Source organism: Gavialis gangeticus, unplaced genomic scaffold (assembly GCF_001723915.1).
Source record: "Gavialis gangeticus isolate Ggan-Ray unplaced genomic scaffold, GavGan_comp1, whole genome shotgun sequence".
NCBI classification, from domain to species: domain Eukaryota; kingdom Metazoa; phylum Chordata; order Crocodylia; family Gavialidae; genus Gavialis; species Gavialis gangeticus.
The window spans coordinates 4,334,110-4,349,424 of NW_017729016.1; the positions used below are offsets into that span (position 1 = coordinate 4,334,110).

Consider the following 15,315-nt stretch of genomic DNA (forward strand, 5'->3'; position numbering starts at 1 on the left):
ATTATTGAAAAAAAAAAAAAAAAAAAAAAAAAAAAAATTCTTGAATTGCAAGCTTTTGGGCGCAAACACCCCTCCATCAGGCATCAGAGAAAAAGCTGTAAAAGTTGTCCTGAGTAGAAATGAAAATTCACATTTCATAGGAGATTTGAAGGTGGTAAAAGTCTCCTATTTTGCAAAGTTCATTTTATATGCAGATCAGGCTCAGAGAAATGCTGGAATAGTTTCTTTACCTTGAAGTCGTTTCTTGGTAAGCAGGATGTATTCATCTTTCTGCGCCTGAAAGCTTGCAATTAAAGAAATTTTTTTTGCACAAATCAAGTTGGTCTAATAAAAGAGATCACCTCTGCCGCGAGTCCTGAATGCTTCGTCTCATAGACAATTCGCTGCAGCTGAGGGCGAGCGCTTCTTGGACCAGCACTGCCTATTTGAAACGTCACAGCTCTGCAAACACCGAAGCCCCTGTCTAATTTCATTTGCTAAGTAACGTGTACCTGAAAAGTTTGTCGGAACAGAGCTGCGGCTCTTTATTACACCGTTAGTTATGGGTGCTTCCATAATGTAACTATTCACGACTGCCTTTTCCGCTCCAAGCAGAGAGCTGGATTAACTCAACGACCCCTGAGTATCCATCGCACCCTTCCACGTACATAAATTCCTTCCAGAACAGACTGTGTTAATTGCTAATTGCCACCCTTTTGGTGAATAAGTTTTAGTAACCCGCAACCACACACAATAGACTGCCTTTCTACGGCAAAAAGCCACGCCATGCTCCTGGCATCCTCCCACCCTCCCCGTTTAAATAAGGTCTCCTCTGCACATACCTGCTGATGGAGAAACCCGTTTCTTGATGATTTGCCGCCCAAAGAAATCAGTTGCCGGCTGCCAGAAGGAATAAAACAAGATACTTACACGATCATTTCACACTCTCTCCTATAAGCGCTAGAAGGAGAAGGCTCACGCAAAGAAAACTAAACCGGTGTGCCAGGACACGTAGGCAGCGTTAGGTATTACCCTCCTGCTAGATGACATCAGACCCCCGACTCTGCAAACTTTCTTTTTAACACATTCTAGAGTTTATGAACAGAAACAATCATCTTTTATCCTACTTTTCTGCCGACACAGATTTGGACTCAGGTTGCAGCAACGGAGGCTTAGTTGGTTACTAGGAAAAACTAGTCAGTAGGAAGGTGGCCAGTCCCAACCCAGGAAATCGTGTAAGTAGAAAATAGCCCCCCTGGCCCTGAACCCGACTCCTGGGGGGAGCATGGGGTATCGGGAGGGCCTCAAGCAGCCCGAAACACCGCCAGCCTACAAGGGAAACCTCACAGTTCCCGCTTTTAAAGGAGAATCCATTTTTAAAGTGTGCTTGTGACCCTTTCATATATTCTTGCAACCTGCTTTTGGGTTGTGACCCAAGGGGTGAGAAACGCTGATTTACATAACCAGGTGGAGAATCGTATACACACACACACATGCATATTTTGCTGGAGGCTGGATCACACTCATCCCATCAGTTAGCCTCTCTATAAACCGTGCTGGTGTGCAGCCATGGGGTGCTAGCACACGCTTTGCTGGGGAAGCCTGAATGCCAGGCAGCTGAAGGATGCTCGGATTTACTTCGTAGTCCCAGGTGGGCCAAAAAGTCTGTTATCTCCAGCTGAAGATTAATGACATTCAGCGCAACAAAAAGAGCAGATGAGAGCAAGGGCCCTGGAGCGCGCCAAGGCACATGGGTTTCTCTTGTTTCCAGACTGCCACTGGGGCAACCCCAGCCTGGGCGAGTGAATGCAGGTGCCCTGCAAGTGTGGAGCGATCACTGGGAAGGAGGAGGAAAGGGGCTTTGGACACCACCTGGCAGGACTGGACCCAAAGGCTGCTGCAGTGCAGCTAGCTGGAGGATCGCAGCGCAGCCAGGCTGGCTCCAGACCCCGCGTAGACATGGGATGGCTTTCCTTACCAGCTGTGGGCTGAAGTGTGCATGCACTGGCCTGAGAGGGAGCCTTAAAAGCAGACGCAAGATGAGGCACCCTTCCTTGGGGAAGACCAGCTGCTTTGGACCGGTATCGCTGGGCCAGTCTCAGCTCCGTGAGCGCACACCGAGCTCCCCACTCCCCTCGAGGCCCGTGCTGCGCTTTGCACGGCAAAACCACAGCTCGCCAGGCTTTGCATCCCCCACGTCTCTCCTAGAGACAACTGCTGAGGAAGCAAAGCAAAAGCAGAAGGGGATGTGGGCGGGGGGTGAGACACTGTGTCCTCAGCAAGGAGCTCACCCCTCCTCAGGCGCCTGGAAACACCCCCAACGTGCCAACCCCTTCAAGCTTGGATGCCCAGCTAAAACAAGGAGCAGGTTTCATGATTAAACGACCAAAAGAGACCGGTAGGAACAGAGACACGGCGCAGCAAGGCAACGTGTTTGAAGCAAGCTCTGGAGCCCGTGCACTGCTGCATTTTTACCATAGTTGGGGCTTTTAAAGGATAAGAGTCTGCAACCCTGGATGCGACGGGCTGCAATGGACCAAGCCCTGCCGGTGCAGCTCAGCCTTGGGTCTGACAGGGCACGGTGCATCTGGGATTAGGAGGATCTTGGCTGCAATGGTTATTTAGGCATCACGTACCTCCAGCAGTTCCCCAGTGCACCGTGTCAAACAAGCAAGCACAGGCTGGTCCACGGACCTTTCCTTTGCTATCGCCTACAATCCAGTAACTCGCAGCTGGATTTCCAGGGCGTAGCGAGAACCGGCCAGGCCTTGCTGTGGCAATCAGCCTGACTTCGGTGTGGACACGAGGATGGGAGAACCCAAGGCAAAATGCTCCTGGGTCAATCCTTGTGCTTTAAAACAAGGCAGCTGCAGCCATCGTCTTTTCCCGGGCTCATATGTTGTATCTGCCATTAACCTGATTTCTCCTGGGTGGGATTACGGACATGTAAGGACCTACGGGATGAGCTGTGGCTAGCAGCGCTGCTCTGCTCGCTGCCCAGGAGCCGGAGGGCTCTGGAGACTGGTGGGAAGTTGCACGTTCATTTCCTGATCCCTTGCACAGTCCTTGATTTCAGACGTCAAGACACCCCCGCCACCCAAAGCTGGCTCCTCGGAGGCCTCAGGGAATTCAACCATGGCTCAGTTCCCAACAGAAGGGGGTCATGCCAACTGTAAATGGCCCCCAGTTTGGCTAGTCGTAGCACTGGTTGGGCCAAATACCCTGTGGGACAGGGCCCAGGTGCTCTAGGACCCCATCGGCTCTGCAAACAGAGGGGTTCACTCCATGGGGGCGAGAGGCTAGACTCCCCGTGTGACCCCAGGCAATTCCCAGCATCTTCCTCTGCCCCTGGGGCCTGTGCGTAACAGGACTTACCCCCTGGACCAGGTGGGACACAGGCTGGATGGATGGGAGCTGAAGAGGCAAAGCCCCCCCTTGGTCTCCGGGTTCCCGCACGCAGCCTCGCCCCCGGCGATCGAGGCCCCACCGAGCCCGACATCAGCTGAAGGCTTTGCCTCCGGGTGATAAATATTGCTAATGCTGCATCTGCTGTAGAGGAGGCCATTCTGCCATCAATATTTAATAGGGACCGCTCTATGCGCTATAAAAACCACCACGGCATTTCAGGGAAGTGCAGCATCCAATCCCTTTTTGCAGAGACAAAAGGAGGGCTATAAATAACCACTTTCACCCCCTTTCTCCACTCCCCCCCAACACCCTTTGCAAAAGAGCTCTTTGCTACGCTCGTGAGGTTGGCCCCTTCCCCTCCCCAATGCCGGCAGCATTCAGATCCAAAATCGAAGCCACCCCACCCCAGCGCTGCTGCAGCCTGCCCAGAGTAGCCGAGCGAGCAGTTTTAAGCACGGATCACGGCCCGCCACGGCCGTTTAATGCAGGGTTATGTAATCGGCATTAAAAGCAGCAGCATCCCAACATCTGCCACCTCCGCGACGGCAGGCTTATCTGGATATCAGCAGCAGCGACTGCGGTCCGGCCCCTCGGAAAAGCGCTGTTTATTTTTTTAATGGCTCCCAGGATGTTCAAATCCCAAAGCCCATTCGAGCAGAGGAGGGAGCACAAGGTTTCTTAGCTACTTCTCTGCAGCAGAATTGGCGCGCGTTTGCCGACTGCACAGAAACGGGGGCCAATGCTGCTTTCCTTCCCACGTTCCTGCCCCTCCAAGCTCTTGCAGGCCTTGCAAACCCAGGGCTGAGCATCACGGCTAGTTTTATAGTATCATCACTCCCATGAACGTGGCTGAGCCCCGTTAGGTCCCGTCATCGAAAGACCTGGCCTAAGAGGGCTGAAAAGCAGTATAGAGTTAGAAACAACGGGAGCTTGGTATAAGACCTTCGGACTCTTTCTGCAGCAACTGCTTCGTGGTTTTTTAATGCTTTTGGAGAAGGGGCAGAGAGCAAAGAAAAAAGAAGTGCAAGAGTAACTGCATCCCCAGCACAGCTGGCATGTCTCAAATGTGGCACAGAGACACGCAAAGCTGGCATGTCTTGCTGTGGGAGGCTGCCTGGGACATTGTGGCTTTCAAAGAGGAGCTGTGAGCTCTTCATCCTCCATCTGGACAGTCAGTTGCATGTGGAGGTACTGGTTTAGCATCTTCCTGCTAGAGAGCATCTCCCTATGTCCTACCGCAGGGCTTGAACCCACTGCATCACGGGCAGAGGGCAGCCACGGGGAAGGGGACTGGAGTGCCATCAAAAAAACCCATGCTAGGCAAGATGTTTTTAAAGAGCAGAAGACAACGGTGGTTATTTGAACACTGGGAAAACCACATGCCAATGAGACAGTGGCTGGAAACACTTCTTCCACATCTCCCTTCATCAAGGCCAGATGAAAACTGTTGCATCCAGGCTGGACTTGCATTGCTGACCCCAAGTCGGAAACAGCCCCCAGGGTCCAACCCAGCCCGGGACACCGCGGCCTCCTCGCAATGGTTTCCCCCTCACCTTCTCATCGAACACGGCGTTCTTCATGATGTGCTCCAGACGCTGCTCGTGGTTGCGGATGCCACTGGCCTTGCCCGTCTCAACCTTCACACCCGGCTTCTCTTCCGTTTTACCTGGGTTGCCTTCAGGGTCCTGTCAAGAGAGCGGGTTTATTTGGATGAAGCACGTTGCATTTGCAACACCTCCTTTGCCAGGAGTCTTGGCCTGGGAATGATGTTGTTTCGCCACTAATTTTTAGCGTGTGCTTTCAAAGGTCCCCCGGCTGCCATCCAGATCTAGCTCATGTGGGGGTCTCAAGGTTCAAATATCATCAGCTTATTAGGTCATTTGGTGGACGGGATGCTGCAGTCCAAGTCAAGGGAGTCCAACCCCGACTCGACCACCGATCGAGGGGGATGACCTCCAGTAAGTCACTTCACCTCTCTGGTGGCTCCTACCTTTTTGCTTGCCAGGTCTAATTCGACTGCCAGCTCTTCAGGGCAGGAGCTTTACACGGCCGAGATCGGTGGGACCCAGACCCGAGCGGTGCTACCGGGGATGTCAGGCTGTAACAAGTCCTTACTGGCTTTGAAATAAAGGTCTGGTTTTGGCTGGGTTTGCCTGGCTGTTGAACTCACTCCCCCCACATAAAGGCCTGAAGGTCCCTTCAAGACTCACCAAGGGATTTTACTTGCTTGGGAAGTGGGACAAAAATGGGAAACACACGGGTTTTCACCTTTCTTTCCCTCCTCCATCACATTGCACTGCAGGTCAATGTTTATTTGGTGCAGCCCGCTGTCAGAGAGGGGTCTACAGTGGAGGGAGAGCAATCTGCCCCCAGGGACGCACTTCCAGTTAAGCCTGCAAGCCTAGAGAGCCTTCTCCTTTCCCCCCCACTCCGAGGCCGGGACATTACAAAAGTGAAGAACAGGCCTTTCACGGAGGGGATAAGCAAAGTTCATGGTATAGGTGACATAACTATACCCCCATCACATATCCCAGTGCATGACAGCTCGAACTCTCCCAACGAGGGGTCTCATCCCAAGACCAGCGCTTCCTCTCCTCCTTCCAGCAGCAATGCCATGCAGTCCAGCATGACGAAGGCAGCAAATGAACCTATGTGGGTGCCTTCCCTTGCTCACCCATGTCCCCGACCTCTGACAAACCTCAAGATCCAGCTGTCCTCCCCCCAGGAAATAGCTGCTTGTCTTGTCTGTCTTTTCTATTTCCTTGTTGCCACATGTCAAGTCTCTGGTAGGAAGGGAAGGAGAGGGGTATTCAACAGCATGGAGGCCTGCTAGGGGCCTGTTCCTCACTGCAAGTCAACAGTTCTTTGGGCCCGTGAATCTCTCCCTCATGAAGTCCTACCTGGGAATCAGGGCGTACCTGAGCTCAGGTGAGACCCACTGCTATCCCCCACCTGAAAGCCAGACGGGTGACCTCACTGCAGAGCTGTGATTTAATCCCATTAAAAATATCTATCTATCTATCTTGACAGTGTGTGTAATATATATCTACATATATACCTATATATCTATATATCTGTCTTGACAGATATATAGACAATATCTATCTTGACAGTATGTATATCTTCACATATAGGTAGATATTGTCTATATATCTATCAAGACACATATATATACTGTCAGAATAGACAGATAGATAGATTTGTCTGCCTATCTATCTTGACAATATATACATCTTGACAGATAGATAGATATAACTGTCTATACATCTATCCTGACAGTATATATGTCTTGACAGATATACAGACATATCTATCTATCTAGACAGTATATACGTTTCAACATATAGATAGATATTGTTTATATATCTATCAAGACAGATATACATATACTGTCAGGATGGATAGATAGATAGATAGATAGATTTGTCTGTCTATCTATCAAGACATATATGCTGTCAAGACAGATAGATAGATTTGTCTGTCTGTCTGTCTGTCTATCTATCTAGATAGTATATATGTCTCGATATATAGATATTGTCTATATATCTGTCAAGACAGATATATATATATATACTGTCAGGATAGATAGATAGATCAATCTTGACAGTATATATGTCTTGATAGACAGACAGACCTATCTATCTATCTTGACAGTATATGTGTCTTGACAGATATACAGACAAATCTATCCATTTATCCATCCATCCCCTAATATATTGGCAAGTCTCTTCTCTCCTTTTACTGCTCCTTGCAGTCACTCTGAAGCTCACCCAGTGCCTGCTGCACGTCCCAGGTGTCCCCAGAGCCACCAGGCAAACAAGAACCCTTCCGAGATTTCTACACCGTCGCGTTTCCACACCCATGCTCCCTGAAAAAAACACCCTCTCCTGCGAGGAGCGGCTCTTAAGGATTAATTATCTCACACAGCCGCGCCAAGGGAAGGCTCCGCTCAAAGTCATTAAAACTACATGAGCCTAAATGAAGCTGTTTCAAAGCCTCTTCGCTTCCCCACTTTGCTCCGTCCCCGCTCGGTCTTTGTTCCAGAAGAACAATCCCCGTTTTCTGCCATGGAGGCGCCATCTTGGGGCTCTGCCGCCGAGCTCAGGGCTGCTAATGTATAAAGAGCAGAAAGTCGTAAGTGGAGACAGCCTTGGCTGATGGGCAGGCAAGGCACACGGGGCCCTGAGTGGAGCCTTCATGCCACTCCCCGACTGAGCTCCTGTCTACGGAGGGGAAAAGCAGCCATCAGGGAAGTCAAATTCAAGAGGTTTTAAGCTTAACCATCTCCCAGCAAAGACCAGGTCTGTGCTCTGCGCTTTGCAGGGTGGAGGCAACTTGCCCTCCCCTCCGCTCCCCCATCAACTCTCTTCCCTTTGCACATCAAGGCCATCAAAGCCTGTGCCAACGAAGCACTAGCCAGCAACCCTGCGATCCCCCAGCCAGGATCTGACCTACCAAGAAAGATGTGGTCCTCCCTGAATCGCATCCAGACACTTCGTGAAAAGTGTGGACGCTGACTCCATTAATGGAGAATCGAAGAGAGTCTGGTTTGCGATCGCAGTGCGATGCATTGTGAACGATTGCCCCATTAGATCGTTTAAAAATCAACCCATGCCGCTACCCCTGAAGCAGTCAAACTGGTTATCAAATTGAGGTATTAGTCTATGAATGTTGTAAACCTAAAATGTCATACGAAAGAGAGCCAGTCCGAACAGCTGCGGTAAGAATCAGTCCGTTGGATGGATGCGTCAGAGCAGTTTGTGGCTGTCCTGGCCCAGGGGATGGGCACGAGGATCAGTTGCTGCAAAGGAAGCTAGGATCGACTTCAGAGCTTTGTTCCTCTGTAGCAACAGCCTCCTTGCACGCTTTTACCACGCGGCAAAGGAGAGGCGATTTACCCTCCCAGCACTGCCTCTTGGCGATGGAGAAAGTGACCTCATGCTGCACAGGGCTTTGGGGAGAGAGCAGGCAACAGGGTTTAATGAGCGATAACAAAGTAGTTACTGCGCACTGGGAACAGCAGAAGCCGGGCCCTCGCTGCATGGACAAGAAACTAGTCAGCATCTTACCCAAAACGTGCCCACTGCAGTCAGATGGTCTAAACCCACGCTGCTGCCCCCCAATTCACCGTCTTTTAAAGGGCAATTTATAGCTGGGCAACGCCACCCTAGCTCGGCGTGCATGCTTTAAGCCAAGGACAGACTCGGGGGTCCGGTGCAAAAGATACAAGCGCCGATGGGGGAGGGATTTTAATCCCGGATTTTATTACCGGAGCGAAAGCTCTCAGACTGTGCTCTGCTTTGCAGGAAAGCTGCCAGCTGAAAGGCCTCCTCTCCCTGCTCCCTACTGAGTGGAAAAGCTGGGCAGAGCTTGCAGGTATTCCTATAACGCCAGGGGATGGGAGAGAAGCCACTTTGCCCCAAGCTGTCCAAGGGAACCAGTGGTTTGGGGGCCTGCCTGAATGGAGAACGCGTCCCGGGGTCCGATCCTCAGCCACGGCATGGCAGCATTTTCCTCCAAAATCATTTGTTACTTTGCAAAGGCTATTCCCCCTGCCACTGTGGTCTGCATAGCCTGCACCCGCTACCGCGGTCCTCACTGTGCCACGTGTCCCGGTGTACGAGCCTGCCACAATTGCTCCCTTTGCCCCCCCCCGCACCTCCGCTGTCCCCTGCCCACCTGGCTGGCGTTGCGGGCTTGCAGCACGGCTTCCGTCCTCCGCATCTTTTCCAGCTCAATCTCTCTTGCAATGAGCTGCTTGGCTTGGTAAGTCAATGGCTTCCGAGCTGGGAGGTCTGGGAACCTACAGACGTCTTCCACGTTCCTGCAGGGAATGAAAGAGTGGGTTGTGGGGGGAGGAAAAAGAAAAGCACGGTATAAAGAGATGGGGCCCATGAGCAAACACGAGTGGGTGGTGTCTCTCAGCCCTGCAGCTGGCAGAGGCCCGGAGGTCAATGAGGTGCCCGTCTCCCATATCTGTGCTTTTCAGCATCTCTGCTGGGCTGTAAGACTACGGATCTGGAGGTTTTGTTTCGCCTCCATCACAGCCGATGGCGATTTATGGAGCATTTGTTCTTCCATCTCTTTCTTTTCAGAACAAGTGGGAAGGGAGCGTGGTGTGGCAATCACAGGGCAAGGGGCCAGGAGCGAGGAGACCTTTCCATCCCTTCCCATTTCCTCTCTCTGCGACTGTGGACAGGTCAATCTTCCCTTGTGCTCACTTTCCCCACCCTTAAATATGGACCTGCCTCTCAGGATTGTGCTGAGATTTCTCTCTCTGAAAAAAAAAAAACACCTTTGAAGTCACCTGGCAAAATAGGCCAGACATCCAGAACAGCATTAATCCAAGGGATTTTAAACCATCAAAAATTCACAGCGGGCTACGTGTTTTTGCAGTTTTGATTTATTGTGACTGGTGTAACAGTAGTCCAGGGAGCCAGACCGACAGCCCCGGGGGAGCCAGGACTCCCTTTATCCACGCCAGAGCAGCAGCAACGAAATGGTCCTTTGTGCACTGCTCTGCACAGCATTAAAGGACTTGCATGCTCTTGGTGATCGCCAGCTTGCTTCTCTTTCTAAACAGGCTTGTCCTTTTTCCAGAGACTGATTGTAACACCAGAAAGGACCATTAAAACCCGCGTCGAGACTTTCCTGCCTGCCGCAGACCGGGAATGTCAGCTAGTCGTTCTGGTATCGTGCCTGCTAATTGCAGCTGAACTAAAATGCATCTTTTTAAGAGCCTTCCCATTCCAACTTAATGGCTCCGTGGCGTCCCTCGGTAAACGGCTTCAGTGGTTAATTGCCCCAGCTGTCAGAGGCACGTGCCTTATTGCTAGTCTGAATTCATCTGGCTTTGGCTTCCAGCCACTGGGTCACGGTATGCTTTTGTCTGCTAAAACAAAGAGCTCTTTAGTGTCCGATATCCTCTCCCCATGCAGGCACTTATCTGCAGTGATCAAGCTGCCTCTTAATCTTGCTTGGGACTAACTATGTCTCAATCCCATGCTCCCAACTCAGCCTCACCGAGCTGAGAGCAAACCTTGAAAGCAGTAAAATGCCTGGGCCGTGCACGGTCAGTACCGTCTGCCAATGCCTCCAATAGCCGAGTTATTCACCCCTTTATTCCCTTTCGTTCTAGTGCCCTGCCGCTGAGCTGCTGCAGAAGCTAAACCAAATAGGTGCCCTGGGTTTAAAATATTTTTAGAAGATTATTCATTGAGAAATCCTGGATTAAATGGATTAAGGGAATAGGGCGGAGGAGAACTAGGCAACAAAAATGGCAATGACACTGGGGAGCAGATAATTCCTACAGCTTAAGGGCCTGGCCCATCCCGCGACAGGCTGAGCGTGCATCTAATGGGAACGGAGATGAGGACAGCGGTAGAGGACATCTCCAAGGAGAAGGGTGTTAATCTCTCGTCTTCCCTTTGATGCTGGGGCTTTAACGCCTGATCCAAAGCCCATGGGATTCTGCCTATTTACTGCCCCAGGCTTTGGATCTAGACTGAAAGGGTTAAATCCCTGAGACTTAACGATGTCTGAAGTGACGTGCCCGAATGCAGGACTGCCGGTATCGATGGATTTAGAGAGCAGGTGCATTCAGGACGAAGTCTTGGCATCGGGCTACAGCAAGGGAGGGAATAAAGGCAACATCCCTAAGGTCTCCTCATCCTCACAAGGGCTCTCGAGGAAGCTGCACATCACTGAAGAGCTGTATCACCCGATCCAAAATTAACCCCCACCTCCAGCTCCAGCCAGATGTGCATTCGCTCTCAGCTAAGTCGACCAAGCTCTCGATACAGAAGACAAGCATAGGAAGCAGTGCAGATATAGTCACCCCGGGGCCTACCGCCCATGTTGGAGCACAGCCCGCTGTGTCGCAGGGTTTTTTTTAAGCTGCCTCTTGTATTAAAAGTGTCCTACTGAGTTAATGGTTTTAATAAAGCAACCTGCAGAGATGCTGCTGGGGAAGCCTTTTGCCACAACCTCCTACCCGGCACCCTAAGTAGTAAGGAGAGAACAGATCCTATCCACCTCCCATCATTGATTTCATGGAGATACGGCTATCAGGAGTCACCGCAGTGAAGCAAAGCAGTTTTTATTCTTAATGGGATTTGAACATCGGGCTTGAACGAAAGCCGTCGCCAGAACAGTTAAACCGGGAACGCGGCCTAAGCCGCTCTCAGCAACCCAATTAGCACCCTCGTCTGACTGTTATTTTACGTCTTATTCGCATTCGATAAGCTTCCTAGTTCGGGACTGAAAGTTGCTCCTTCCCGTTTTCCTGTCATCACTCAGCCACCTTTAACAAGAAGCAATAAAGGGGTAAGACACGCATCTGCAGGGAGCTAACTTCAGAAACCGAGTGCCGTTTTTAAAGGTCGTTTCAAACCTCGCTGTGCTTCTGAATCTCCCTCGGCTTGAAACAACCGGCGTCGCCACCGAGAAGGGAAGGGACCGGATCTCGGTGTCTTGGTTTTCCACCGATACGTCATCGTGCAGCTCAGAGTGCAAACAGGACACCGCACAGCTTTGCACAGGGTTCGTTAGAGTAATTATCAGTGCACGGCAAAAAAACCAAGAAAAAGCCCAGGCTCAAACTTAAACGCCAGGCATTAAAGCAGATGCCTGCCGCAAGCTCGTGTCATGGGGTTTCCACTTTTTGCAGCATTTCATTTTAGGGGAGGAGTGGGGATGACACCATTTCATTACAGCTGGAAGCAAGTTGTACATTTTTCCACAGAAAAAGCCATGTGTGCAGCTCCTACAAAGGTTAAAGAATGAATACAAGCCCATCTATGGCAGAGGGAGTTCGCTAGCAAAAAGACGCATACAGTGAAGCCCATGCAAAAAACAGAGGGACGACTTCTGGTCTTAAAAGACCGCAAGAAAAATACTCTCCGAGTTCCCAAGTACACTTCCAGTTTACCTTAAAATCAGAAGGGCCCCCTCTGTTAAGCTTCACCCTTATTAGTTTGCCAATTCAAAGCTTTACAGTCCCTTGGGTACTCCCTTGACAAAAGGTTTCACTGTAATTAAATGCAGGTTTTTGATTTAAACGCAGGTTAATTTTTCCTTTTAATTAAATTCTTTGCAGGCAGAAAATGGATTAGCACAACTCTTAGCTTTAGTCCAGGTCCTATAGTTTTACAGCGTAATGCATTCCCAATGCCCGAGATGAACTGAGAGTACTGCAGGTGTATACAGCACAAAGTTTTAAAATGACTAGATCCAGGGTCAGTAATGAAACAGCACTGATACTAAACCCAGCAGATAAAAACCAAGGGGATGAATTTGTTCCAGGTGTAACCTCATCACGGTCAATGAGGTTACACCAGGCATCACCCACAAACCAGAGGGAATAGAGCCCAATCTTTGGAAAGGCCGTGGACCACCAAGACACGCCGGGACTGGCTTTAGCCCCCAGCCAGTTGAGCAAAATTTGATCTCCTCTGCATGCAGGTGAACAGAGACATCACTCGCCCCATAGCAAGCCTCTCCAGGAGCTTTTTAATAAGTCTACAAACTCATTTTCAGCTACTAATGAGCAGCACAGCCAGAGCGATGCTGTGCAACCCAACAATGCCAATCAGAGCTACACAAAGAGACCTCTAGCAACACAGACATCCCCCCATTAGTCCCCGTTAGTCTCTCTTCTGGTTTTACACTGCGTGGACCGCTTAAAACAAGGAACGGACCCTGGACAGATTAGCTCATTACACTGCAAATCTGTGACCAAGCCTATTTTTTATTGCACTGGGCAAACACAGCCTTCGAGCCACTGTGCCTCTCTAGAATCGAAACCAGCCTCAGCATGCAGATGCAGCCTGAGCATTTAACCCCCCCGAAAAATTCATAAGGAAAGATAACTATCATCCCTGAGCTGAGCTGTGCATTTTTGGGGAATGTCAATGTTTCCAAGTGCAAGAGGTTGTCTCCTTCCAGCCCCGTTCTGGCTTCGGACCAACTCATCAGCCAGGTGTAAAATTACTCCAGGCGAACGTTTTGGCGAAGGCAACTGGACTGCTATGGGTCTGGAGGGAAAGCTACACGCAATGTCTGCAAACAGGATCCCAGCAAGGGTCCTGTCCTGGGAAACCGGATCCCGAGAAATCTTGTATGTCAAGTTTTCCTTCTTGCGGCCGTCAATCCAAGCTTTCCCTCTCCATCTGCGCCCGCCGTTTCCTTCCATCAAGCGCGGTCTCATGTCGAATCGGTCATTCAGGAGCCCACCTGCCCCCCGCCAAGGGGAAGGAGTCTTTCACTGCTTGGCGAGGTTCAGGCCATGGTGACTGTACTTCTCCGATAAGTTCCTCGCCATCTCGTCCAGGGTGGACTGCTGGAGCATGGACGGCAGGTAAATGAACAGGTAGATCAGCCCGAGGAGCAGCAAGGCGATCGCCAGCGGCACCCCCCAGTCGGTGATGAACAGAGTCTCGTGGCAGCGAGCCTGGAACATAGGAGCAGCGGCTCGGGCAGCATGCTAGCGACTCGAGGGCAAACGGAGAGCGGCCGACACCTTCGGGTCTTCCTCTGTCGGCTCTTCGCACCCCAGAGGCAGCTGCTTTCCATGCTTTAATCCGATTACCGCAAACAAACCATCTCGCTACTCCACCCTCTGCTCAAGGCGCGGCGCACAACCTTGCAGGTGCCGAGACAACACGATGCAAACCCTCCCTCCGTGCTGCCCTCGAGAGGGGGGATCGTCCCCCCCTCCCCGCACCCAAACCCTAAGAGGTCACATGGGGAGGGTGGGAGATCACTGACATATTAGCACATTCCTGGAAAGAGGCAGCTCAGCGATGCAAAACCGGGAGGAGGGAGGGGGGCAACCAGCCCCACCGAACAAACACACACAAACAGAAGGCATTTATATCCAAACCGCCACTAAGCCCCTTAGCTCAATAGAGGGGATTTGGAACAACAGGACGTTTCAGCAGAATTAACCTTGGAAGCGCTTTGCAAAAAGACGCCTCGCGTTCACAAGAAAGGAAGGAGCAGAAGCGCTTTTTGACATTTCGGGGGGCGATTTCCCAAAGCACCCAAGAGATGAACGAGCACAAGTCCCATCTGCTCCTACCCTCCATCCTGCATCAGTCAAATTACTTGCTCCCCGCCTGCGCCGGCCACAGGCACTGCCGGGATGATGCTTTTTGCCTTCGTTTTGATTCTAGGATTGTTAAGTGACTGAAGCTGGCTGAAGCGCGTGGCCCACTGGGCAAAATTTCATCTGGCTTCTGAAATTAAAATACTGAAGTCAGTTTTCATAAGCTACGTGCTTCCCTCCGTAACGTCCTGGGCCGTGCCAAGATCCGCCACAAAGGAGGATTTTGGTTGGTGTTTGGAGCAAGGGGATCTGGTCCGATCCCTGGCTCCGTCAAGGGCCCAGCGACCAGATGGAGAGTGCCCCATCGTAGCCTGAGGCTTGGGCCCTAGTGATCAGGAGTTGTACAGAGACATAAACCATGGTTATACTTCCCATTCAGGCTGCACTTACAATAAGAGAGGTTAATAAAGGATTTAAAAAAGCCATTTCACTAAAGGGTTAATCCTTTATTTGAGAAACCTGGCACAAAATCGCTTATACCCATGGACAGGGCCCTGCACAAACACCTTCTGCGGAGGTGCTTATAAGCCTCTACCACGCACAGTACTCGCATCTGTTCAATGCTCACATCATCTACTCATCATTTGCAAATGGATCTTGATGCAAAGTAATGTAAAAATAATGAAGGCGGCTCAGGGGCGTTGGCACAGCCAGGACTCGTCTCTGCTCAATCCATGGTACAAATGTTAAATTAAAAGTGCCAAAAAAAGAAGAACAAGCCATTAAGAAGCTTGTCGTTGTCCCAGCATGCAGACACCTTTTGCTGCAATCACCCATTCTCAGCCACAAATGTAAATCAAATGTGAAAATCCGGCGTAAGA

The 15,315-nt window shown here is 50.7% G+C and overlaps 1 protein-coding gene across 2 annotated transcripts in view; it reads right to left on the minus strand.

The window, feature by feature from the left end:
• Nucleotides 1–15,315, minus strand: part of CHTF18 (chromosome transmission fidelity factor 18) — a 39,259-nt gene that overhangs the window by 736 nt on the left and 23,208 nt on the right. For both annotated transcript variants that reach the window (XM_019512709.1, XM_019512708.1), the window contains exons 19-21: nucleotides 9,067–9,211; nucleotides 4,941–5,072; nucleotides 822–879 (exon numbers count right to left, since the gene is read on the minus strand). In XM_019512709.1, coding sequence (XP_019368254.1) covers nucleotides 822–879; nucleotides 4,941–5,072; nucleotides 9,067–9,211 — 335 coding nt within the window. The remainder of the gene's footprint in view (nucleotides 1–821; nucleotides 880–4,940; nucleotides 5,073–9,066; nucleotides 9,212–15,315) is intronic.